The 24,826-nt window shown below is 38.5% G+C and overlaps 3 protein-coding genes and 1 long non-coding RNA gene across 5 annotated transcripts; 3 read left to right on the top strand and 1 right to left on the bottom strand.

Annotated features, from left to right (window-relative positions):
- Window positions 1-1,669: 1,669 nt before the first annotated feature.
- On the top strand, window positions 1,670-7,224 carry LOC106412481. 2 transcript variants are annotated; one of them, XR_001282624.3, is made up of 8 exons: window positions 1,670-2,582; window positions 5,029-5,196; window positions 5,602-5,671; window positions 5,788-6,000; window positions 6,193-6,306; window positions 6,407-6,455; window positions 6,548-6,833; window positions 7,003-7,224. XR_001282624.3 is itself a non-coding variant. In XM_013853391.3 (7 exons), exons 3-6 carry the CDS (start codon window positions 5,980-5,982, stop codon window positions 6,814-6,816), a joined length of 453 nt encoding a protein of 150 aa, XP_013708845.1. In that variant the 5' UTR covers window positions 1,684-2,582; window positions 5,602-5,671; window positions 5,788-5,979; the 3' UTR covers window positions 6,817-6,833; window positions 7,003-7,224. The 2 variants fall into 2 exon arrangements, 1 of the variants encoding a protein (XP_013708845.1); XM_013853391.3 differs by lacking the exon at window positions 5,029-5,196 and having other exon boundaries at window positions 1,684-2,582.
- An 8,675-nt stretch (window positions 7,225-15,899) lies between these two features.
- LOC111204384 lies at window positions 15,900-17,883 on the bottom strand. The gene is made up of 3 exons (XR_002656757.2): window positions 17,738-17,883; window positions 17,224-17,346; window positions 15,900-17,048 (listed from the first exon to the last, which is right to left on the bottom strand). It is a non-coding gene; the product is annotated as an uncharacterized LOC111204384 (long non-coding RNA).
- LOC106416286 (dihydrodipicolinate reductase-like protein CRR1, chloroplastic) lies at window positions 15,927-18,022 on the top strand. The gene is made up of 10 exons (XM_013857145.3): window positions 15,927-16,164; window positions 16,239-16,361; window positions 16,440-16,514; window positions 16,599-16,664; window positions 16,753-16,848; window positions 16,975-17,091; window positions 17,237-17,329; window positions 17,424-17,525; window positions 17,601-17,687; window positions 17,781-18,022. The coding sequence occupies exons 1-10, from the start codon at window positions 16,054-16,056 to the stop codon at window positions 17,811-17,813; spliced, it is 903 nt and encodes a 300-aa protein (XP_013712599.1). The 5' UTR covers window positions 15,927-16,053; the 3' UTR covers window positions 17,814-18,022.
- A 4,915-nt stretch (window positions 18,023-22,937) lies between these two features.
- LOC106412936 lies at window positions 22,938-23,843 on the top strand. Its single transcript, XM_048749359.1, has 2 exons — window positions 22,938-23,174; window positions 23,298-23,843. Exons 1-2 carry the CDS (start codon window positions 22,938-22,940, stop codon window positions 23,841-23,843), a joined length of 783 nt encoding a protein of 260 aa, XP_048605316.1.
- The last annotated feature ends 983 nt before the right edge of the window (window positions 23,844-24,826 follow it).

The raw sequence follows: 24,826 nt of genomic DNA, 5'->3' as shown, positions 1-24,826 counted from the left end.
TCATCGACGGTCTGACCGGATTTCTAAAAAATAAAAGAAATAAAAAGGCTATCGGATTTGCCACTTAATGTGTTCAACAGCAAGCCACAAGACCTCTCCTGAAGACCATGCAGAAGAGTTTGAGACTCGTCATGTCACGTCTCCGAGAACCGGAGGAACAGCTTCTCGTGTAGATCGGCTTGACGCCAATGACATAGCTCCGCTTGAGCAAAATGAAGTACCTTCCCTCCCTCCTCCGACCAAACCATAGATCAGGAAATTTCAGCACCCGCAACACAATGAGCCGGTCTGGCGAACACACATCCACCATAATTGCTCTGGTAAATCCCCAAGAGGTAACCTTCGAGTTCATCTGGGCTAGTACGAGTGCTGAGCCACCCACACGCCGGTTCTGCCCGCACGCCACCGCATGTGCCCCACTCCTTGCGGATCTGATATCAAGGCACCACCAAGACTAGCTTCCAGATCTGCAAGTCAAGCGATAACAAACGTAGGCACGCACCAGCGCCTCTAGGTTGGGATCCGACGAGGCCAAGGGGAAATCTCTCGTCATCTCCGACAACACAACCCTAAAATCCGACCCGTCCTGAGATCTCCTCTTCAAACAACTCGCCACTGCTCCAGATTCGCCATCAGTCGGACCAGCTTCTACTCCGCCGCAGACAGAACAACCACCAGAGACCTCCGTTGAGTTACAGAGTCAGCGAGCAAATCATCAGGAAGAAAGAGAGGCTACGAAGAGGCAAAAGAAAAAGGAGCCTCCAACGCCGGCAAGAGACATCGGACATCAGGGGAGATCACGGCCGCCGTTCTATGGTTCTTGTGAAATGGATGGTGGGGTCGAGAGAAAAGTTAGGTTTTTAACTCAAGGAAATTTGGTTTAGAGCATGCGCAGTGAGAGGTATCTCTCCAAATTTCTCATCATTTATATTAATAAAAAATTTAAAAAGAAAAAAGAAAGTGCAAAATGAGAAGAAAAGATTCTTCTTCACGAGACTGACACACACGGAAGAAACATGTATGTCCATGTGTCACTCTTCCAATTATTTTATTTTTATTTGTATTAAATTTGTATTAAATTTAATTGCAACAATAATATATATTATGACTAAATCCATTAGGTACCCAATTGAGAAATGTCATGCTGCCGATGCTCTTAGTTATTTTGGGTTATAAAATACTAGATTTTGACCCGCCCTTAAAGGGCGGGTATATTTTTTGTTTTATATTTTTGTTGAAATTTAATTTTTATATTTTTATTTTTAGTCATACATATGTTTTTCTTTGTATAATATTTATCTTAAATGATTAATAAGAAATTTTAATAATTGTATTAAAATAGTTGGACCACATTTTTATCAATTGGGCATGTTTCTAATTTAATAGTACTGATATTTTGTAATGGGCCCATAAAATTAGGCCCGTAAAGTAATGGGCCCGTAAAATAATTTTGGGTTAATAATTTTACGGGCTCCACACAAAAATAGAACATTTAGAAGATCACAAAATAGCAAACCAAAATTAGGGCTCCACACAAAAATAGTATATAAACTCGTATCTCATTGCCTTTACCCTAATATGCCACCGTAACAACTACTCTTTCCAGATCTGAATAGCTGTCAAGTATTTTCTTCTGCCTCTTTTTTTTTTTTTTTTTCTTCCTTTTCAATTTTTCGAATAGACAGTACCTTCCAAGTTGATTTTGATAGTGTTTTGATCGGTTTTCTGAGATTTTGTTTTTGAACTTTAAAATAAACCCAAAATATAAGATAGATTGTTAGTATAAAACTTTGATTCAATAAAAACTGATTGTCTTTGTCATGATTTTGACAGTTATCTTCTTAAAAAGATTTCTTAGTATTGAAACAGAGTTTTATACTAATAAACTGATTTTATTATTTGGATCTTTGTTAACATTTGTATTTTTCATTTGTTTATACAATATTCATAGTTTGGTTCATTGTTCATACATCAATTAATTTTTGGATCATACAATTTTTTACACATCTGGAGTTTCTTTCATTATGTGGATATACATATTATATAAGAGATATGGTGATTAGTTTGCAAGAATATTCATCTTCAAAAGAAATCATTTTATTTTATATCTAAATGAATTCCCGGTCACAACAATCTAAGTTTTTATTTTTCTAATGTACTGTGTAAGTTCTAAATGTTGGTCTTCAATTTCTTCAAGTTTGAAAACAAGCTTATGCTTTTTGATATAATGTTATTTTTGTGCACTTTGATATGCTGTCTAAGTTTCAAACTTTTGATCTTGATTTCTAGATTTTGATTTTCTTTCAAGTTTGAATAACAATAATCATTGAGATGTCAATTGTTAATACAATTTATTTTTCTATAAGACTCTTTAGAACGGCAAGTCAAAGATTGTATCTCTTAGCATATCACTTTTCTATGATAGAACTTTTTTTCTCATCCAAACTCAGTATGTGAAACATTTTAACTTGTAGTTCCTGAAAAAGAAAATGGCTCAAACAAACTTACGTTTCAAAGTCGGTCAAACTCTTGAAGTAAGATCTTTCGAAGATGGATATCGTGGAGCTTGGCTTCGATGCGAGGTAATGTAACTAGATTCTACTTTTTAAAGAAGTGTTTGAAGTCTTTGTGCATTCAATAGCATCACTTTTATCATCCACACCCCCACTTCTTAAAACCCAACTATATCCTCAAGATGAATGGTTGAAGTGGATGAGTGTATTAGAAGAAGTATTTGCTTTGCTACTTGTGAAATCTCTAAATTTCCTTCTAGAGCCAATATTAGTTCCATGATATCTTTCAAAATACATTCATATTACTAGTTTAAGGCAAAAATGATTGGTGACATCAATATTTGGGGTTTGTTGTTCTGAGTCTCTCTTAAAAGAACATACATTTGGATCCCTTTGATCTTGCATGCACCTTGTTCCCCTTTTGTTGATGTACATCTAGCTACAACTTCTCAAAAACATTGGCAGAAAAAATAACATATGTTGTAGGTTTGGAGTCCTCACATAACACCTATGAACTCATGCTACTGTCAAATTCTGAATCTCAATTGATGTCAACATGTTTATTGACCCAGGTAGTAAAACAAGTTATGAGCAGCTTGTCCCTCCCTCAATAAATCTTTGTAACAAAAAAAATATAGCTTTTCTAGAGAGAGTGCTCTATAAACTCTCTCCCAGACAACTACCCGCCATTGGATCTAAAGATCTTTATACCCAAAAAGAATTAGCTCTTCTAGAAAAACTGCTCTATAGACTACTCTCCCAGATACTTCCCATAGACTACTTCCTCAAAGGGAGAGTTTTCTCTTCTAAGAGATAATATGAAGTTTTCTCTTCTAAGAGATAATATGTTCTTTCCTTGAGAGAATTGGTCTTTCGTTGAGACATGCTCTCTTTTCTTAGAGAGAGTTGACTTTTTTCTCTTCTTAAAGAGTCGACTATGTTTTCTTCTTAGAGAGAGTCGATCCTCTTTTCTTTTGAGAATGACAGTCGGCTCTCTTTTATTTTTAAGATAAAGAGTCTTTCCTCTTATTAGAGAGGCTCTTTTCATAGAGAGTCTTCTCTTCCAGAGATAATATGTTCTTTGCAGAGAGTTAGTTCTTTCGTAGACGCTCTTTTCTTGAGAGAGACTATGCCCTCTCAGAAACATTATCCCTTTCTTAGAAAGAGACCTAAAATCAGTGATGTATTCATCCATTGCCCGTTTATTGATGCAGTCAGATTAGCACCAGTCGCTCCATTAATTTTGCTTTGAACTTGTCCCGGTTATGGCTGGTTATTGTTGCTGTAACTATCACACCCAGTGGAAGGCTGGATCATTCATACAGACAAAGTTGAGGGACAGTTTTTGGTTGGTATACATGTGTCGTTAGATCTCATAATATTTATAGCACGAGCAAGCAAACTCGATAGATGTATTGTCAAAAAGATAGGAAGAGTTCAACGGGTCTTGTAGCAAGTTGCTACCCATCTTGGTGTCTCCTAGTAGAGTTCTTATGGCACTGGGTGGTGCTGGAGTCATGTGGGGAGTTTCTTTAGATGCCAGCATCTTCGTTGACTTAACTAGTGTCTCCAACAACGGAAAAGCGATCTCTTTCTTTAATCAGTTTTGACCTTTTTCATTAGTGAATCTGTTTTAACTATGCAACTCTGGCTACATGTTTTTTTTGCAATTTTCAAACCTTACAATATTCCCTTTGATCATGATTCAGCATCACATATATCTCTGAACAAGCTAATTAGAGAAATCTTATTAATCAAAATAATAAATAAAAAAACTCAGTGACTGTAACTGATGCATCGTACCAAATTACAATTTTATATTAGAGACTAGGATCGGTCCGGGCTACGCCCGGATTTTTTATTTAAATATTAATTATAATCATATATTTATGTTATTTTGATATATAAATATTATATAAATACAAGTAGCTAGATAATTATAAATTTTTATTTAATTATTTATTATTGTCTGTCTTACGAATTTCAATTAACTCAATTTCTTACAATAAAATTTTCCTTTGATTTATTTATTGAATGAAACTTGTGTAACTTAAAATCATGCATGCATTTAAGCTGAATCGAATCTAAACTAAACCGAAGTAAATCCGGTTATGTTATGTCGTTTTTCTTTGAAACAAAAGGCTCAAAAGAAAAGACTCAATGGGAATTGAACGCATTGCTTCCTGTCTATTTCCCTTTTTAAGTTTAAAATATGTATCTCATATCTCACCAACACGCATGTCTCTGCGCGTGTATGGCACTTCCATTCATGTTAATTCCCAATAACTAATTAAAAAATGAAATAAAAACTTTTGATTGCTTCCCTTATCTTTTTATGATTCGTTCGGAGCAATCTTCGCTTTGATAATATCTATATTTATTTGGACAAAAAAACTATATTTTTCTCTTGATCGAGTCATAGCGGAATTGAGAAACCGATCTGATTTACTCGCCACCGCTTAAACTGTGGAATATTTTTATTAATTGGCTCGATTTTCTTTTTTAATCTCTTCAGTGTTGTTGCTCATCATCCTCTTCCATCTGCCTCTTCATACTCTTCAAAACTCATCGCCAATAATTTTAAACTCTTGAATGTTATTGAGTTACGGTGGCAGCGAAATGAACCGTCACCGTTGATATCACCTCCAACCAAGGCGAAGTCAGTAGCATCCAGAAACTCACGGTACGCTCCTTTTCATTCTCGTTTCCAAAGTTTCAGTCTTTACATATGTTTTTGTTATAGTGGCTATCTCTCTGTATTTGGGCTATATCACGGTGTGAACAAAAAGCCCACTAAACCGTAAAAAATTATGAAACGCAGCAGCCCACATCAAAACTTAATGAAACGATGAGTTTTACGCAAAGAAGACAGGTGTCGCACTCACAATCAACGACTTTATGACGTGGCGCAACAGGCAAACATTTTTTTATATATATAGATTGGGAAGATAAACATGCATTTAGTCCAATTAAGAATCACACATCATCCATTTTTGGTTAGAACTTATCTTTCTAATGTTTGAGATGCTCTCTTATTATCAGATATATAAACATACGTTAACAGCTTTGTTTCTAACTGGTTAATTAGATATTAAACATATACACGAAGGAGGGGAAACTGTTCTAGAGCTTGAAGTCTCTTGATTACGATGAAAAAGGTGAGTGTTATCATCCTCTTTTGTATATTGTTTTTGTTAACTAATATTTTATTATTTTCACAATATTTTATAATGTCTAGGCATGAATAAACTTTTGAAAATCTTATATGGTTCAGAGATATATCACACACAAGTCTATCAACGGTTTGAAGATGAGGAGAAAGAGTGGCTGATGGTTCGACCATCATATCCACCATTTTATTATGAGCGCCATGTCCGTAAAATCGAGGCTGATCAAGCACCTCTTGTTGTCGTTTATGGCTCTTGGAAGGTAGGAACACTGTATCTGGTGTGCAACGGTATTGGAAATGGAGAGAAATGCATTACAGGTACATAGAAACTAGATTGATGTTGTGAAGTTGTTTTGTTATCCAGTCCATCTTCTTCTTCTTCTTCTTCTTCTTCTTCTTCTTCTTCTTCTTCTTCTTCTTCTTGTCCTTTGGCCACTTGAGTATCTAATTAATGATTTCCGCAATTCTTTCTTTTTTTCTAAGTGGAAATGTCAATTATCTATTTGGCAGATTGAGTTTTTTCCACCACCACTCGGTGAAGGAGAAACGTATAAAGCTTTACGCAAGGAGGTGCGTCCAACATTGGATTGGTCACTTGAAGATGGCTGGACACTGCCAAATATGGTTAGTTTGTCTTATACTTGATTTGTATTTGTTTTTTTTTTTTGGTATCTTCATTTGTCATAGTTTGCTCATTTTGTTTGATCACGTGGTGGTGTTGTAGGATGGACGAAAAAGTCGAAGTGTTAAACTCTTGAAAAGTGAGAAAGGAGGTTAGATTTGCTACTGAACAATGATTCTGTCCTCCTATGTTCGTATGGTTTTCTTTCACACATCAACTATTTATAACTCATTTTTACATTAGATCATGTAACTCCATGTGCTGACCAAACTGGAAAAGAGCAAACAGAGAGAGCTAAGAGGCAGAGGACAGAGAGAGAAATGCAGCAAAAGAAAGGCAGAGGAGAGATTCGACTAAATATAGAAGAGTCAGATTCAGTTGAAGCTGCAGTTTATGACTTGGAAGAGCTTATCGTTAGAATTGAATGGATAAAAAAGATGCTAAGCCCAGATGTTGGAGAAGGTTCAACGTGGAAATATCAAGATTACCGCCCATCTTCCAAGGGAATGTGAATTCATAGTGGTGATAGGTTTGTGATCTTTTTACATCTCTCTATTTAACGTTTTCTGGTGTATACATGAACAAGACTTTAGGGTTGTACTAATGTGAGCTAGTGAACAGAGAGAAATTGGAACTATATGTAGTATTGTGTTTGTATCATTCACTTCTCTAATTTGTATTTTGTTTAAATTTTTCAGGTTTAGCCGTTAGGAGTTGAAACTGATAGCTAGTGAAGTTCGATGAAGAAACCATGAGCGAAATGGAAAAAAACTAGAGTTTTGTGAAACACCGGAAAAGACTTATTGATGATGTAGGCTGTGTATATATTTTTTCAAACTCCCTAAGAATGCTAATGACCAATTTCATCTTTGTACACATGTTTTGGATTTTAGTTGGGAAATATGTAGTTAACCTTTTTATTTGGTTGAGAGAAGAATACACTAGTATAGAATGTTTTGATTAACGTGAGGCTTTCCAAGCATATGGAAGGATTTGGATTAATCCTCAAACATAAATGCAGTCTACTAATAGACTCTTTTTTTGGGTATGCCATATGCAAATGAACTGTAAGTAAAATTTCATAGCTGTGAATGTCTAGGAGCAATTGTGATTTATTTTCGTGCATCTATTAACCCTGAAATGTATTGGCATCCCAAATTCGTTTTTTACCACTCAACCACAATATGGACTAATATAATTAAAACATAGATTTTTGAAAATACTACATTTGTTTGGGTTCGGTTCAGTATTCAATACATGTTTTTTTACATCCAATCTCAACCCATGGGTCATATCATATTCAAATGATTAATATGTTAATTTTCAAAAGTTTGGAAGACATGTTTGTGAGTTATCTTATTCACACGATATTAAAAATGACTTCTTAGAAGATCATTTTGTCTTAAACTGATCTACTTTAAACATGTTTTTTTTAAAATTAAATTTTATATTGATTAATCAAAGAATAATGGGGATTTACAAATGGAATTTGCTAAAAATCTATGCTATAAGAGGTAGAGTGGAGATAGCTGCCTGAAACCAGCTTGAAAAAGAGAACATCATCCAGAAAAAAACTTCAAACCATCTGCGCAGTAGCCCCCTAACTTACGATCCCCATGGTAATGAAGCGATACAATTCGGTTTCGAATTGTTTTGTCGATGCTACAAATCATAGATTTTATACCTTGACATACTCCTTGATGCCTCCTCGAAATTATTTCCTTCCAAATCAGATACACAGCCACTTGAAATGCTAACCGAAGAAGAATGGAGTCAAGCTTAATACGAGAAGCTCTCACCAAAACAGGGACTGTGTCTGTCCAGTCCGGAGTTATGTTTGTGCCTACAAGAGTAGCAACAAGAGCAGTCCAAACTGTGAATGGGTAGGGACATGCATAAAAAAGATGATCCTTGGTTTCATTCCTTTCTCCACAGAATACACAGACCTGAGTGATGGCCCAGTTTCTCATACGAACCCCTGTAGATAATATGTCTTGAGCTGCTAGCAAAGTAATGAAAGAGTGTCTTGGAATTGCCTGCGGAAACCATTCCAGACGATACCAATGAACCCCCTATTTCTTCACTCGGATACTCTCCCATGTCCTTGTAGCTGAGAAATGATCCGTATACTCATCTGCACTATGCTTCCATAAGATTTGGGCGCGCCAGATTGTGAAGCTGGTACCTGAACTGCCTCAATCTTATCATACAGGGCATGGTAAACTCACCTGCCCCTACTACACATATTCCAACTTGTACCAGATACTGCTTTTGAAACAGTAGCAGTACGAGGAACTCCAAAGAAACGCAGTCCAATCTCCCCAATTTTCTCAAACAAACTCCCCATTCTCAGCCAAACGGCCAGAAAGACACCAAAGAACTGTCGTGAAGCTCATATCTCATAAACTTATATGCTAAAGGTCGAAGTTTGAGCAATTTGCGCCAAAGCCATTGCTTAAAATGATTCTCCTTTCAGTAAGACCTCATTGCTCCAAGCAAATTATGTGCATTTCTTTAATATAAGTAGTTAAATCAAATTTTTTTAAAATCTCTTAATATTTATTAATAGAGGTGGGATAATACCAAAAACTGAACCCGAACTGAAAATAAACTTGAATCCATATTCGATTGCTGGAAAAGACATGAACGAAGTATGTAGAATGATATAAAATATACACAAACCCCAAAGTGTTATTAGCTAAACCCGAATGGATAACCTTAAAATTTGGGTGGGTAATCCAAAAATAAACCAAAAACCCCAATCAAATGATGTTTTGTAGATGGTGGCGGTGATTGGTAAAATGTAAAGTGGAGAAAATGTATTATTCTGGTTTGTTCTTTATATTAGTAGAGATGTTCATCAAAAACCAATACACTTTTCTCTTATATTTCATTTTCACTTGATCGGTATAAAATTTGGAAAGAGAGTAAAAATAAATTTAGAGTAAAGTTTTACTCTAATAAGGACATACAGTCAAAGCCGATATTTCATATATCATAAATGGAAGGGTCCATCCTATACGGAAGTCTATGCTCAAACCTTATTCCCCAACCTTGAAATAATATTCTATCACTACAAGTAACTCTAACTGGTGAACATTATAGAAACATTAGGAATGAGTAGGAAAAAAATACAGAGGAATAAAATTATAGGAATGAAAGGGAAGATTATTCTAGAAAGGAATGAAAATGAATAGAAAGGAAAAAATATTCTTTATAAATGATAAAAAAAAATAAGAATAGTAAAAAATGCATTATTTCTTTTCATTTCTTAGTCACCAGTTAGACCCTAAACATACCTAAGAAAATGTCCTACAAAGAAGTCCTCATTGCATGAGACAAAAAATGTCCTCATAGCATGAGACAAAGAAGTCCAACCACCTAAACATTAACGGCAGAAGTATAACGCAAACGATAATACAAAACACCTGAACGCTCACAACGTAAGATTATATACCATTACTGCAACATAAGTAAACTAAATATAGATCAGTAGAGAAAAGATAATCTTAAATACCTGGTAGTAGTGTCATGAAGCCAAAACATACGGTTTGATGGTTGAGAAGACTCCAAACAGGGAGCACGAGACGCCAAAAAGGCCAACAAAATTACAGAAATCCCCGATGTATTCTTGTACAACATTATAGTGTTGGTCTTTCCAACAAATTCCTTTGTATGGAAGCTAGAGGTTATAAGTTTATAAGCAGTCATTTTATTGAGTATCGATTCATCAATATGTTATATGTATTATGACAAGAAAGAGCTTCACGTTAGAATCAATCTGTAATGACCCACCACTCCCACCATCTCCATCTTTTTTCTCCAACCCCACCACTTCCACCTTCTTCTCCACCATCTCCACCTTCTTCCCCACCATCTCCACCTTCTTCCCCACCATCCCCATCTTCTTTAAAGCTTGAGAAAGAGAGAGAGAGAGAGGGAAAGAGAGAGAAGAAGGAGAAGAAAGAAGAAAGCTCACCTGAGCTCGTCGCCGGAGCAACCGTGCGCCGTGACCACGTTCAGCTTGCCACCACCGATAAACACCCTAGGTAATCGCCGGAAACCGAATTCCTTAAGCTCAGTTTCGTTTCCGTTTAGTAAATCGCCCATAACTTCCTAACCGTGCTGAATCTCGTGAATCCAAGACTACCATCGTGTTCCTCTCGTCGAGACGAATCCGTAGCCACCAAAAACGCCTCAATTGGAGTCCGGACGAAGCCGCACGCGCCTCCGGAAGTTTCGCCTCTGCGCGCGCGTGAGGTACACGCGCCGCCGCCGGAAAACGTCGCCACCGCCGGACCACCGTCCCCCGCGGCCGGAATATCCGCCGTCGCCGCCGTTGACCGTCGCCGGTAACTCGCCGGTGACTCGGTCAACTCGTCCGAGTCAACTCAGTGAGTCAACTCGGTTGACTCGGTTAAACGATCGGTTAGCCGGTTTAAATTGATTTCGGTTCGGTTAGGGTAAACCGGTCGGTTAGGACAAATTGATTTCTGGTCAATGGTTGACCGGATTGACCTTTGACCAGTGAGTTGACTTTTCCGTAAATACCCGTTTTAAACCGTTCGAAAGGCGTTCTGACTCGAAATTTCGATCTGATTTCAGATTTGGAGTCCATTTGAGCAGCTGGAGGTCATATATACCACTTCTCTTCATTGCTAAGGTGAGGGCTACTCCGTTAAATCCCGAGCTAGTTTAGTACTACCATTATGGAAAGTTTAGTTTCGAAACATGGATCCGTCTCTTTGAATCGAGTCTATTTGAGAGTCTTGCTTGTTCATTATTGATATTGATTGTTAACTGGAATTAGGAGAATAGAGGATTCAACGATTGTGTGAAATGATTGATGCTAAGAACTGCTATATATATATGTATATACATAGTTATGAGTAGGGACTATGTGATGAGGGCGTGAGTTCAGAGATGTCTGAGCTTCGACGTTACGGTGTGGTATGGGCGTGAGTTCAGAGACGTTTGAGCTTCGACGCTACTGTTTGGGGCGTGGTGCAGAGACGTTTGCATTCGACGCTACGATGGGCGGGGGTACAGAGACAGACTGTACTAGCGACGCTTCGAGTATATGTATATATCCTTATGAGGAGATGCGTGGTGCAGAGAGTAGCTATGTATTATAAGCGCATGAGTTGTAACGGCTAGTCCTCTAGCCGAATATTGATTGTTATGTGTGGTGTAATAGGCACCGTGTTTGTTTCATGCTAGAGCTAGGCCTACATTTTAGTAGTGCTATGAACTTAGTCTGTGGTTGCGGTTTAGCATCCCATACCTCGCTGGGCAACTCCCCTGTTGCTCACCCCTCCTTCTTCCCCTTTCAGGTGAGACCGACGAGCAGGAGTGATTATCGGACCGGTGCTATTGGGCTTTTGGGCTTCTATCGTTTTTACCGCTTTTATCTTTATCGGGCCTTTAGGCCTTTGGACTTTTATCGTTTATGTTATTCCTATTGCAGACTTTCGGTTTATGTCGTATTTTATATTTCGGATGTTATCGATGTTGGGCTTTTAGGCCTTTTGGTATCGTATTGACTTTTATATTATGATATGAAGATTATTATTATTTGAGTTGTATTATTATTTTATTTCCACTTTTATCAATTTATTATATTTCGAAAGTGGCGGGTGCCACATTTTGGTATCAGAGCTATTTACTTATCGTAACATTTTATTATGTAAATCGGGGTGTCACAATTTGGTATCAGAGCGGGTTCCGTCCCGGCTCCGACCCGGGACGGCGATTTTGGAGACTCGGTTTTATTCGGTTTTGACGGTTTTAGACAATTTCAAAATATTTTCGGGGATTTGGAAATTTTGAAAATGAAAATAAATCGCATCTTTCCGTTCGGTATCACTCCTTTCTAATCCAATTGTCTTTTTATTGACTATGAGTTACTCATCGTCATCCGCTCTCTAGCTAACAGGATTTCGGCCATATGTTCGACATATGGATGATGATGTCACAATTGAACGGATTGCTCAGGTGTGTATCAGTTTCGTCAGCTTATGACATGAATTCGGGGACGAATTCCTTATAAGTGGGGGAGAATTGTAATGACCCACCACTCCCACCATCTCCATCTTTTTTCTCCAACCCCACCACTTCCACCTTCTTCTCCACCATCTCCACCTTCTTCCCCACCATCCCCATCTTCTTTAAAGCTTGAGAAAGAGAGAGAGAGAGAGAGAGAGAGGGAAAGAGAGAGAGAAGAAGGAGAAGAAGGAAGAAAGCTCACCTGAGCTCGTCGCCGGAGCAACCGTGCGCCGTGACCACGTTCAGCTTGCCACCACCGATAAACACCCTAGGTAATCGCCGGAAACCGAATTCCTTAAGCTCAGTTTCGTTTCCGTTTAGTAAATCGCCCATAACTTCCTAACCGTGCTGAATCTCGTGAATCCAAGACTACCATCGTGTTCCTCTCGTCGAGACGAATCCGTAGCCACCAAAAACGCCTCAATCGGAGTCCGGACGAAGCCGCACGCGCCTCCGGAAGTTTCGCCTCTGCGCGCGCGTGAGGTACACGCGCCGCCGCCGGAAAACGTCGCCACCGCCGGACCACCGTCCCCCGCGGCCGGAATATCCGCCGTCGCCGCCGTTGACCGTCGCCGGTAACTCGCCGGTGACTCGGTCAACTCGTCCGAGTCAACTCAGTGAGTCAACTCGGTTGACTCGGTTAAACGATCGGTTAGCCGGTTTAAATTGATTTCGGTTCGGTTAGGGTAAACCGGTCGGTTAGGACAAATTGATTTCTGGTCAATGGTTGACCGGATTGACCTTTGACCAGTGAGTTGACTTTTCCGTAAATACCCGTTTTAAACCGTTCGAAAGGCGTTCTGACTCGAAATTTCGATCTGATTTCAGATTTGGAGTCCATTTGAGCAGCTGGAGGTCATATATACCACTTCTCTTCATTGCTAAGGTGAGGGCTACTCCGTTAAATCCCGAGCTAGTTTAGTACTACCATTATGGAAAGTTTAGTTTCGAAACATAGATCCGTCTCTTTGAATCGAGTCTATTTGAGAGTCTTGCTTGTTCATTATTGATATTGATTGTTAACTGGAATTAGGATAATAGAGGATTCAACGATTGTGTGAAATGATTGATGCTAAGAACTGCTATATATATATGTATATACATAGTTATGAGTAGGGACTATGTGATGAGGGCGTGAGTTCAGAGATGTCTGAGCTTCGACGTTACGGTGTGGTATGGGCGTGAGTTCAGAGACGTTTGAGCTTCGACGCTACTGTTTGGGGCGTGGTGCAGAGACGTTTGCATTCGACGCTACGATGGGCGGGGGTACAGAGACAGACTGTACTAGCGACGCTTCGAGTATATGTATATATCCTTATGAGGAGATGCGTGGTGCAGAGAGTAGCTATGTATTATAAGCGCATGAGTTGTAACGGCTAGTCCTCTAGCCGAATATTGATTGTTATGTGTGGTGTAATAGGCACCGTGTTTGTTTCATGCTAGAGCTAGGCCTACATTTTAGTAGTGCTATGAACTCAGTCTGTGGTTGCGGTTTAGCATCCCATACCTCGCTGGGCAACTCCCCTGTTGCTCACCCCTCCTTCTTCCCCCTTTCAGGTGAGACCGACGAGCAGGAGTGATTATCGGACCGGTGCTATTGGGCTTTTGGGCTTCTATCGTTTTTACCGCTTTTATCTTTATCGGGCCTTTAGGCCTTTGGACTTTTATCGTTTATGTTATTCCTATTGCAGACTTTCGGTTTATGTCGTATTTTATATTTCGGATGTTATCGATGTTGGGCTTTTAGGCCTTTTGGTATCGTATTGACTTTTATATTATGATATGAAGATTATTATTATTTGAGTTGTATTATTATTTTATTTCCACTTTTATCAATTTATTATATTTCGAAAGTGGCGGGTGCCACATTTTGGTATCAGAGCTATTTACTTATCGTAACATTTTATTATGTAAATCGGGGTGTCACACAATCATGTAGATGTAGTTACCATAAACGATGAAGAACTCGCAGGAATGTGAGCTAATCATGTTCACAAAGACATTAAAGCTCGGTAACTTCGAGAACTAACTCCATAGTGAGACGCAGAGTTGAATTGTGGTTGTTCAAAATCTTTTAGTAGCTTAATTTTCTATCCATGGAGTGACCTTTGACAGAACCTGGTTTGGGATCTTCACCGACTTCCTCCGACCGTTGGGGATTGTGAACGCTATTTGGCCGCACAATTGCTACTTTGAAACCCTATTATTTTCTCTCGAGAGAAAACATAACAACCCTAGGTTTGCGTCGTATCTCTCTTTTTCTTGGAAAATAAGTTCTTTAATAGGACCTTTCCATATAATTGTATTCCATAAATTTAATTTTTATCTCTTTGGTCTAGTCATAAAAATTAAATAAATCGACCTGCTATTTTCCTACGGATATGTTAAAAATTAATTTAAAATATTAATTATCATTCAGTTATCTTCATGTTGTATCTAACTAGGTGCTTCGTCCACGCATGTCAGCACTAACATTTTATAATTACGTATTAATACATACATTACTAATTAACAGATTATAATAATAAATTATTATTTATGTTTCATTTGAAAATTTTACATATCATAATTTTTTGAAAAATTCTTTATACACTATATGAATAAATATTTAAAATCACCAAAAAATTTCTTTTCAATTATATAAAATTAAATTTTGTACTTGATTAATATTTAGTTATGTGTTTTTCTGTATTTTAAATTTTTTTGTTAAATGATGTTTTTTGGATAGCAACACAATATATATTGGAATTATCTTTTTATTTTAAAAACTATTTTCTATATTTTGGAAAATTCTTTTTTGTATTAATTTTAATAAAATATTTTATTAAATAAATTTTATTTTGTGACTAATTTATATATTTTATTTTATTAACGGTATATAAACAATATTAATTAGTCTAACTTTTATTGTGAAGGGTCAAATGTAAAAAAAAATACTTATTAAATAATAATATATATAGTGATTTATAAAGTTCATTGTTTCTTGACCACACACGGATGATTGAATGGCAGATGAATTTTGAAAATCTAAACGATTTAGGTTCAGATTAATCCATAATAGTAAATATGTGTAACTATATGGATATGAAGCCATGTTTTGTATATCATTTGAATATTTGAAAAGAAAATACTAAGGATTCAATTGGTGACCACAATTTAGGAAAAAAATTATGATGAATTTTTTGTTCTTCGAAATAGATATCAATTAAGTTGATTTTTTTGTCAGAACATATGGGCCCACCATATGCCTCTATGTTTCTCATATATTGATGAGTTAATAAAGAATATTTTCCTCTTCTAAATCTGATGAAGAAAGTTTGTTCCTCCACATTTTTTTTTTTCAATTCAATTCCTTAAATGAAATTTTGTTTAAAATTTTTATGTTTATTTCATTCATTTTCATGGTTACCAATTGAAGTCTGGATATCTCAGTTTAATTAAAAAAAAATTAGATGTTTTCATTAGAAAATTTAAAAATACATTTTCGAAAGAAATTATCTTTATTATCACAACTTAAAAAGAAATTCACTTTGTTAAGAGCCAGAGTGAATTGCAATCAGAAGAGCCAAAATCTTATCCATCCAGAAAGCCTCAAAAACTACATCGTTTAAAAAGCTTTGGCAACAAGTGCAAAAACTCTTATCAACATCAAAGGCAGAGGAAACCACAAGAAAAGAAAAAAGTTATCATAAGAGGTTAGAGCAATGGCAGCTGTGAGCTGCTGCTTCTTCAAGCTATCACATTCACGACATCTCAAACCCTCTAGGCCTTCTTTTTCCTGCTCCGCCTCTCAACCTTCCCAAAACAACATAAAGGTAACATCATCATCTTCATCAGGAGTTTCCATACAATGCAGCTTGTGATGAATTGCAACAAATTTCCATATCAGGTAATCATAAACGGAGCTGCAAAGGAGATAGGAAGAGCGGCTGTGGTTGCTGTGACTAAAGCCAGGGGAATGGAGTTGGCTGGTGCTGTCGACAACCATTTTCTTGGCGAAGATATTGGCTTGGTGACTTAACTTACAATTTACTTCCACCTGGTTGGTTTATCTATTAACATGACACCCTAAACTCTAATGTTCTTTTAGCTCTGTGACATGGAGGAGCCTCTAGAGATACCAGTAGTGAGTGATCTAACAATGGTCTTAGGCTCGATATCTCAGGTTCCATTATTTCCAAACTTTCTCTCTTGTTTCCCACCAGAGTGACATCTACGGAACAACCTAAACGAAAAATATTGTTGGTAGGGAAAAGAAGTGGGAGTTGTGATCGACTTTACAGACCCATCAACAGTGTATGAGAATGTAAAACAGGTAGTTAATAAAAAAAACTTTCTTTTTTATCCACCAAGTTGGAAAAGTCAAACCATCAAGAGTGTTAATGATCTTTGATCTTATCAAGGCAACGGCATTTGGGATGAAGAGTGTTGTGTATGTACCTCGGATTAAGCCAGAGACAGTATCAGCGTTATCTGCACTATGTGACAAGGCCACCATGGTGAGCACAGGGTGAGATACTCTCAGCAAATTCGTTTTGTTGTTTTTTCTTGGTGAAGTCGAGCTTGTCCTGGAGCGACCATAAATGTTCCAGATTTATCTAATTTCTCCATTGTTTGCATTATAGGGGTGCCTTGTAGCACCAACACTATCCATAGGATCTATACTTCTCCAACAGGCTGTGATCATGGCTTCCTTCCACTACAACAACGTTGAAATCGTAGAGTCAAGGCCTAATGCAACGGTATGATCAAAAGAAAATGTAACTTATAGAGAATTTGAATGAACCAAGGTATATATAATGAGATAGTTATCTATGAAAGTGACTCACACGAAGCTTTTGATATTAAATCACAAGAAGTGGCTCTAAAGATACCTATGAAATGCAGGATCTTCCTTCTCCAGAAGCTACCCAAATTGCGAACAACATCTCAAATCTTGGTCAGATATACAACAGAGAAGATAGTTCAACTGATGTTCAGGTAAAGGCGTGAACAAGCTGAAAAATGCCAGAAAGATGACTTTGGATCATGTATATTTATACACAAACAAAGCTCTGTTTCCTAATGTTTCCAGGCAAGAGGTCAAGTAATCGGAGAAGATGGGGTTCGTGTTCACAGTATGGTTCTACCTGGACTACCTTCTAGCACACAAGTCTACTTCTCAAGTCCAGGAGATGTAACTATCATTACAGTCATCTATTTAAAAACCAAACTGAAAATTATGTTCTCTAACACAACCTGTTGGACACAGGTTTACACTGTTAAACACGACATAGTTGACGTAAGGTCCCTAATGCCTGGACTACTTCTCGCTATCAGAAAGGTGGTACGCCTCAAGGTAACAAGGAAAACATGCGAGAACTTTCCATCCATTGATGTTTTACATACTTTTATCTAATCACTTGTCCTTTGTTCTCTTTTGGTTTTACAGAATCTGGTTTATGGCCTCGAGAAATTCTTGTAGGAAATGAAGTGTTTCGCCAATCATCAATCAAGATACGAGTCAAATGTTATATTATAATGAATAGGTCATGTCATCCGGCAAGTCATATGCAAGAAAACACATTAAACATAAAGTTTAGAGATAGGATGTTATTTCCTTTCACGGTAATACGGATAATCGTTTTTAAGGCGAGGACACTAACAAATTCAAATGAGAAAACCATTATTCTAGGGCCTGGCAAAATATACGATATTCAATGCTTATGGTCATGGATACCACTATATTTTCATGTTTCAGTACCAACGTATGCCTGTACATTTCTAGTGCCAGATCATGGCATTCTTAAGTTAATTACCAAAAGGAACTAACACTCAGCTCTGGTCTAATTCAAGTGTTATAGATATATGCAAAGTCATCTCGCATTTAGATACCATGAGAAAAATTTGTCAGAGTTTGCTCGATTTAACAAAAACGCACAAAAAGAAAAAGGAGAAGCAACAAATCCTTCTATCATTTAGATCCATGTGAACTATCTAACCTCTGAATTTATCAGCCATGGCTCCAATCCAGGCTCTATCTTTATCGCTATATGCATATCCAGCAGTTAGAAGCCACCAGCACAAACCCATCCATTTTCTCCGATTCATCAATATTATGTACGAGAGGTTGCACAAAAACAGAACGCGTCCCATCAGGAAGAATATCCTATTAGACCAAGTGACCTGAAGCCCACAAGCATGTCTGGGCCTGAATTGAAGAATGTTGATCATGTCTCACAGCCTGTCAAGCCCACAGAGAATACAGCACTAGCCGTTAGTGTTCACAAAGGCGGTCTGAGCCAAAAGAGCAACACACGCTCTTGTCGTGTTCTCTGTACGGAAAGGCCAGCTCACTACACCAACACGCTAGCGCAGTCTACCTTTACCTTTAACAGATTTGGTTGTCTAGATGTGGGTGTATGCTAACGTGATCATTAGGTTAAGATGTGTCCCCTGTCGTTTGTATATAAGCTTAAGAGTCTTTGTACATGGTCCTCAAGTTGAATGAAATACAAGTTATGCTTTCATCTTCTTCGTATTTCACTTGATTCACATGGTATCAGAGCTCCAGGGATTAGATCCTTGGGTCTATGGGTTTCACCATCTTCTAGCATACGACTCTTTCTCTAGCTAAAGCTCCTAACTTGAAAAAAAAAATTCTGATCTGAGCCAATGACCAAGACTAAGCCTTTCAACACTGTCTTCACCAAGCCCACTCCAGTGACCTGCTGCTGCTGTGACTGTCAGCGAGAAGCAAAGTGGATCTCAAGAAATTTCAGAAGTCGACGGATGTGGAGCTACGTCGTGAGGAAAGTTGTGGGATGGCTCGTACTGTCTTACTCAGGTCGTTTTCTGTCTTCGTGGACACACATGAAGCAGTCTTGACTCAAGACAAGGAGATAGGGACTGCCATTCAAGCCTCTCCATTCACATATCATGGTAACTGTTTCTATGGTCTGTGATTCTTGTCAGTTTGGGAAAAGTTGTAAACTCCCTTTTGCTTCTTCAGATTTTGTGTCTTCCAGTCCCTTAGAGAGAATACATTGTGATTTATGGGGACCAAGTCCAGTTGTTTCTACTCAGGGGTTCAAGTATTATGTCATTTTTATTGATAACCATTCTCGGTTTACTTGGTTATATCCCTTGAGGTTAAAGTCTGAATTTGCCTCGGTTTTCAGTCGTTTTCAACAACTAGTTGTTACAGGCACAGAAACCGTACCTGAACCAAAGCTCAGCCAGATAAGCAACAACTGCCACAACTGCCTCAATAGAGCTACCCACGACCAAGGGTCATTCAAAGAAGTGCATCTTAACAACCATAAGGAATTTTGGCATGAAAAAATTTTTCACAGAAGTCCAGGTCAACCATTCATCACTGGAGCTTGGAATTACAAGAAAATATTCACGGAGGAAGAAGTTATGAATTTTATAAGTTGGAGGTTTCCCAGCCCGTTCAGTTGCGAGTTTCAGCCTTTAGAAGAGGATTTAAACCCAACCATGAAGCGGCCTTCTCCAGATTAAAGCATGGGCTTCAAGAGTAGTGTCTTAGCTTTCCAGGAAGCCCGAAATCAGAAGAATTGATCAAGGGAAAACCAAGATGCAATCAATTTCCTAAACCCGGCCAAACCGACATCAATTTGGGAAAGTTTCCAACCAACTCGATTTGGTCTAACCCAAGCCTATCCATGGAAACCAGAAGATACTCTAGACCATGCAGAAGACACCCAAGACGTCCATAGATGCACCAGCACCCAGAGGATCAGGCGGATTCTCCTTACCATCTACTTTCCATATCCGGCCACACCATATGCATTCAAGGAAAGTTGTCTCCACTTAATGAGCAAGGACCAACGGCTCTATTCCTTTGAACCAGAAGAAACCAAGATCCTTAAGAGTTTAATCATCAGCCAGAGACTCCTATTTCGTGGATACTTCTCCAAGATATCAAGATACAAGATCAGTCTACTCCAAAGGCAACAAATCAGCCTAACGGCTAGTTCTCATGGAGCCATCAAAGCCATTGACTCCAAGCATTTTATTTCGATTTATTTTCTTTCCTTAGTTCATTTTCAGACTGTTAGAGAGTCCTTGGTCGAGCCTATAAAGCTCTAGTCTTTGTTTCATTGTAAAGCACCCTTGATCATTTTTAAAGTAATAAGAAATCATTTTCTTTTAAACAAAGTTGTGTATTCTTTGTTGTTATTTCTCTAGTTCTTTGTGTGTGATTCACTAAGTCCTAAAGAAGCCACGTCCAGGGAGCCTTGTGTGATTCAAGACCATCTGTTCGTCCATTGATTGAGAGAGTCAATCTATATCCATCTATCCATTCCATCCATCGATCCAGCTTGGAAGAGATTCATATCAAGCAAGCCGGATTCCATCCTCAGTCCATTCTCCATCCACTGATCCTTGTGGAGAGAGACACACGTCCAGCAACAAAGATCCCATCATCCATCTTTCTATCCTTCTTATTTGAATTGTTTTCATTTTTGCATATCATTTAGTTTTGAATCTTAAAAGAAAATCCATAAGAATCATATTTGCTTCAGTTTATCATTTCTTATATAGTTTATTTTCTGTTCTTCATATAGAAATCATAAAACTCATAAAAAGGTTCATCCTTGTTTCAGGTATAAACTGGCCGTCCCATTCCTCCATCGCAGCCGTCTAGCCGATCTTCCGTCTGTCCATCCGTCCGATCTGTCCAAGCCGAACCAAAACCAAATCTCAGTCAAGCCATCCGTGTAGTCTGAATCCCAGCCTGCAACATTTGGTATCAGAGCTCAAGCTCCTGAATCTGGTGATATCTTATCCTTGCATCATATCTTATTGCATTTGTTCACCAATTAAAATCAATTAAAAAAAAAAAATCATAGTGTTGCATTTTCTGTCCGATTTTGAATTGCTTGTTCTTGGTTTTAAAACCAGAGATAGGCACGAAAAGGATAGCTCATTATCTTGTTTGATTCATTTAGAAAACTCAAAAAAAAATTGTCTCTTGTTTGCATTAAGTTGTCTATGTTATGAACAATGTGGATTGCTAGAAGCCAAAGGCCAAGACCGAGGCCCATAGAGAGAGAGAGAGACCGCGGCCCAAGAGGAGAGAGAGTCGGCCGCCTCTGTACTTAGACGTTTCCATTTATCTTTCATGTTTATCTATTAGGAGGTTTTCCTTTTCACTCTAGGTTTATGATTTGGATACTTTCCTTTTTTGTCTATCCCTTGTATCCCCTATATAAGGGAACACTTTGATTCAGAGATTAATAAGACAAGAGACACACGATTTCACTCTTGCACACAACACGTTATCAGCACGATAGCCTCTGAACCCTGAGACCTAAATCGAAACCTAGAAACCTAAAAGTCTAAGCCGGCGATCCAAAACCAAAACCCAAACCTGATCTTGTCCCTTGTTCATCAAGAACCTTAGAAACCTATCTCAGCTTCTCAGATCACGTACCAGACCAAGAAGGACCGCAACCTGCTCGCGATCGAACCCGAACCCCGCGAGACGACCTGAGACGACCCGATCTCCGATCCCCGATCAGCCGAGACACCTCCAAGCCGCGATCGACTACATCCGCGACCCGATAGGAGGCAGCAGACGTCCGATCATCTCAGCTCGAAATTCCATCCGTTCTCTGGTGGTCCGGTTCATAAACCACTACTAACCTAAGGTATAAACACAATCTGAGAACATAGAACAGGAAGAACCCTAATTCCATCATTATGGAAACTATGAAACCCTAAAAGAAACTTAAGACTAAAATCGACAATCTCTAAGAACTAGAAACATGAATCGATTCCTATTAGAACCTGTCTTGTTTGTTGATTGATTGAATCTGAAATTGACAAACCCTAATCATGGAATCGAAAACCCTAAACCCTAAAAGAACCTAGTGTCCGATTTCATAATTGATCTTGCTTGTCTTGATTGCTTGATTTGAATTGAGGTTTAGGAATGATTAGATTGATTGAATTAATCTGTCTGAAACTGAAAATACTTAAGGCCTTGAATCCTTAAACATAAGATTGATAGAAAATTAAAGATTGAAACCCTAAGGATCATAGGAATGTTTTAAATCGTTTCTGCATAAATCTGAACATGGTATTGCATTCACAACTGATCGGCCAGCATATAGAAACACATGATCTTGAATCTGATTGCATTAAAACTCATATGGCCGTGTGGCATTAATCATCCTGGTACATGTAGAATTGATTTTAGGATTGATCGCACCATGGTAAATTTAGAATTGCATAACCGAACCCATTGATTGTTCATATAGCCGTGCGGCTTGCTTGATAGCACCATGGTCGAATTAGATTTGCTTGAAAATCATAAATGCATAAGACGTGTTGTGGCCGAGCTTGCTTATATCATGCGGCCACGTGATCCCATTATGAATCTAATGTCTTGTATGATAATGTGGATCAGATGTCGAAAATAGCAAACAGAGACTATGCAGCCCTGAATCTCTCCGGAGACAATTACTTGCAGTGGGCGCTAGACACAAGGATTAGTCTAAAATCCAAGGGACTCGGTGATACTATCATCGAGGACAGTAATGAGAATGAAAAGAATAGATACAGGGCCATATGTTATATGCGCCATCATCTCATTGAAGGTCTTAAGGATCAGTACATGACGATTGAGAATCCATTGGATCTTTGGAATGCTTTAAGGCACAGATATGATCACCAAAAGATGGTGTTGCTTCCAAAGGCAAGGCACGATTGGATGCACCTCAGATTCATGGACTTCAAGTCCGTGGATGAGTACAACTCGGCCTTATTCAAAATCGTCTCAATACTAAGACTGTGTGGTGAAGAAGTGTCTGATGTGATGATGCTTGAAAAGACCTATACGACTTTCAATCAGTCGAATTCTGTGTTGCAACAGCAATATAGAACAAAAGGTTTTGCCACATACACTGATCTGATCTCCTGTCTACTCTTGGCCGAGGCAAATAATGAGCTTCTCATGAAGAACAGTGGAGCTAGACCGGCCGGGACAGCACCATTACCCGAAGCCCATGACATTGAAAAGAAAGATCCCAAAGAAACCTACTATGCCCAAGACAACAGGAAACCATACGGTCATAGCCGTGGTGGGTACAGGGGGCGTAGGCGTGACAATCATAACGGTCGAGATAACTACTCAACCGGCCGAAGAGGAAACCACAATAACCGTGGTCGTGGTTCCAATTACGGTCGGGGCCGAGGGAGTTATGGCCGTGGACGAGGTGGCATATCCAAACCATCTCACACGACCAAGTCTTTATGTCACAGATGCGGGATGGACAATCATTGGGCCAAGAACTGCAGAACTCCAAAGCACTTGTGCGAACTCTATCAAGAGAGTATCAAGAACAAGAACCCGGAGGCAAATATGATCCAAGAAAACGATCATGATAACAAAGGATATGGGTACGATGCTGATGATGAATCGGACAGGGACAACAAAGATGACCAAATGGATTTTGAAACTTCTGATTGTTTAAAGGACTAGTTTTTTCGAATCACATTGTCTTATTGCTTTATGTCTTTGATTTGGTGTTTTTATTTTATGAAATGACATTTATAATAAAAGTTTTTACAAAGCCTCTAAAGTCTAGTAAATTTTACTTATAGAAATGAATGATGAGATGAGTATACTTGTGGTGGATAGTGGCACAAGTCATACGATCCTTAGAGACAAAAGGTATTTCATGAATCTCACATTACAAAGTGCAAAGGTACAAACCATTGCGGGTGAGGCCAGCCTGATTGAAGGTCACGGCCAGGCCTATGTGATGATGCCCAAAGGCACTCACCTAGAGATCAAAACCGCCTTGTATTCCCCAAGCTCTAGAAGAAGCTTATTGAGTTTTAAAGACATAAGGTTGAACGGTTTTCACCTTGAAACATGGGAAGAAGGAAACAAAGAATTCCTTAACATAACTTTGATCACCAAAGGCAATAAAAAGATCCTAGAGACCATGCCCGCAATGTCTACTGGTCTTTACTATGCACGGATCAGTATGGTCGAGGCAAATACCTCAGAACTATTCACTTTATGGCATAACCGGCTTGGCCATCCCGGAACAGTTATGATGCGAAAACTAATGATGAATTCATTAGGGCACACGTTTAAAGGAGTGATCCCACGAAATCTCACATGTGCTGCATGTGCACAAGGGAAACTCATAACTAGGCCATCACCAGCCAAGGTTAATAAAGAAACCTTAAACTTTCTGGAAAGAATCCAAGGGGACATATGTGGACCGATACACCCACCTTGTGGGACGTTTAGATATTTCATGGTCCTCATTGATGCATCGACCAGATGGTCGCATGTATGTCTGTTGTCCACTCGGAACTTAGCCTTTGCACGGCTGCTTGCTCAGATGATAAGGCTGAGAGCACATTTTCCAGACTTTCCACTCAAGACTATACGTCTAGATAATGCTGGTGAGTTCACGTCCCAGGCGTTTAATGAATACTGTATGTCCA

The sequence above is a fragment of the Brassica napus genome, chromosome C3, assembly GCF_020379485.1.
Source record: "Brassica napus cultivar Da-Ae chromosome C3, Da-Ae, whole genome shotgun sequence".
NCBI classification, from domain to species: domain Eukaryota; kingdom Viridiplantae; phylum Streptophyta; class Magnoliopsida; order Brassicales; family Brassicaceae; genus Brassica; species Brassica napus.
Note: the sequence above shows the minus strand (reverse complement) of the source record. Positions and strands in the feature narration are given on the sequence as shown.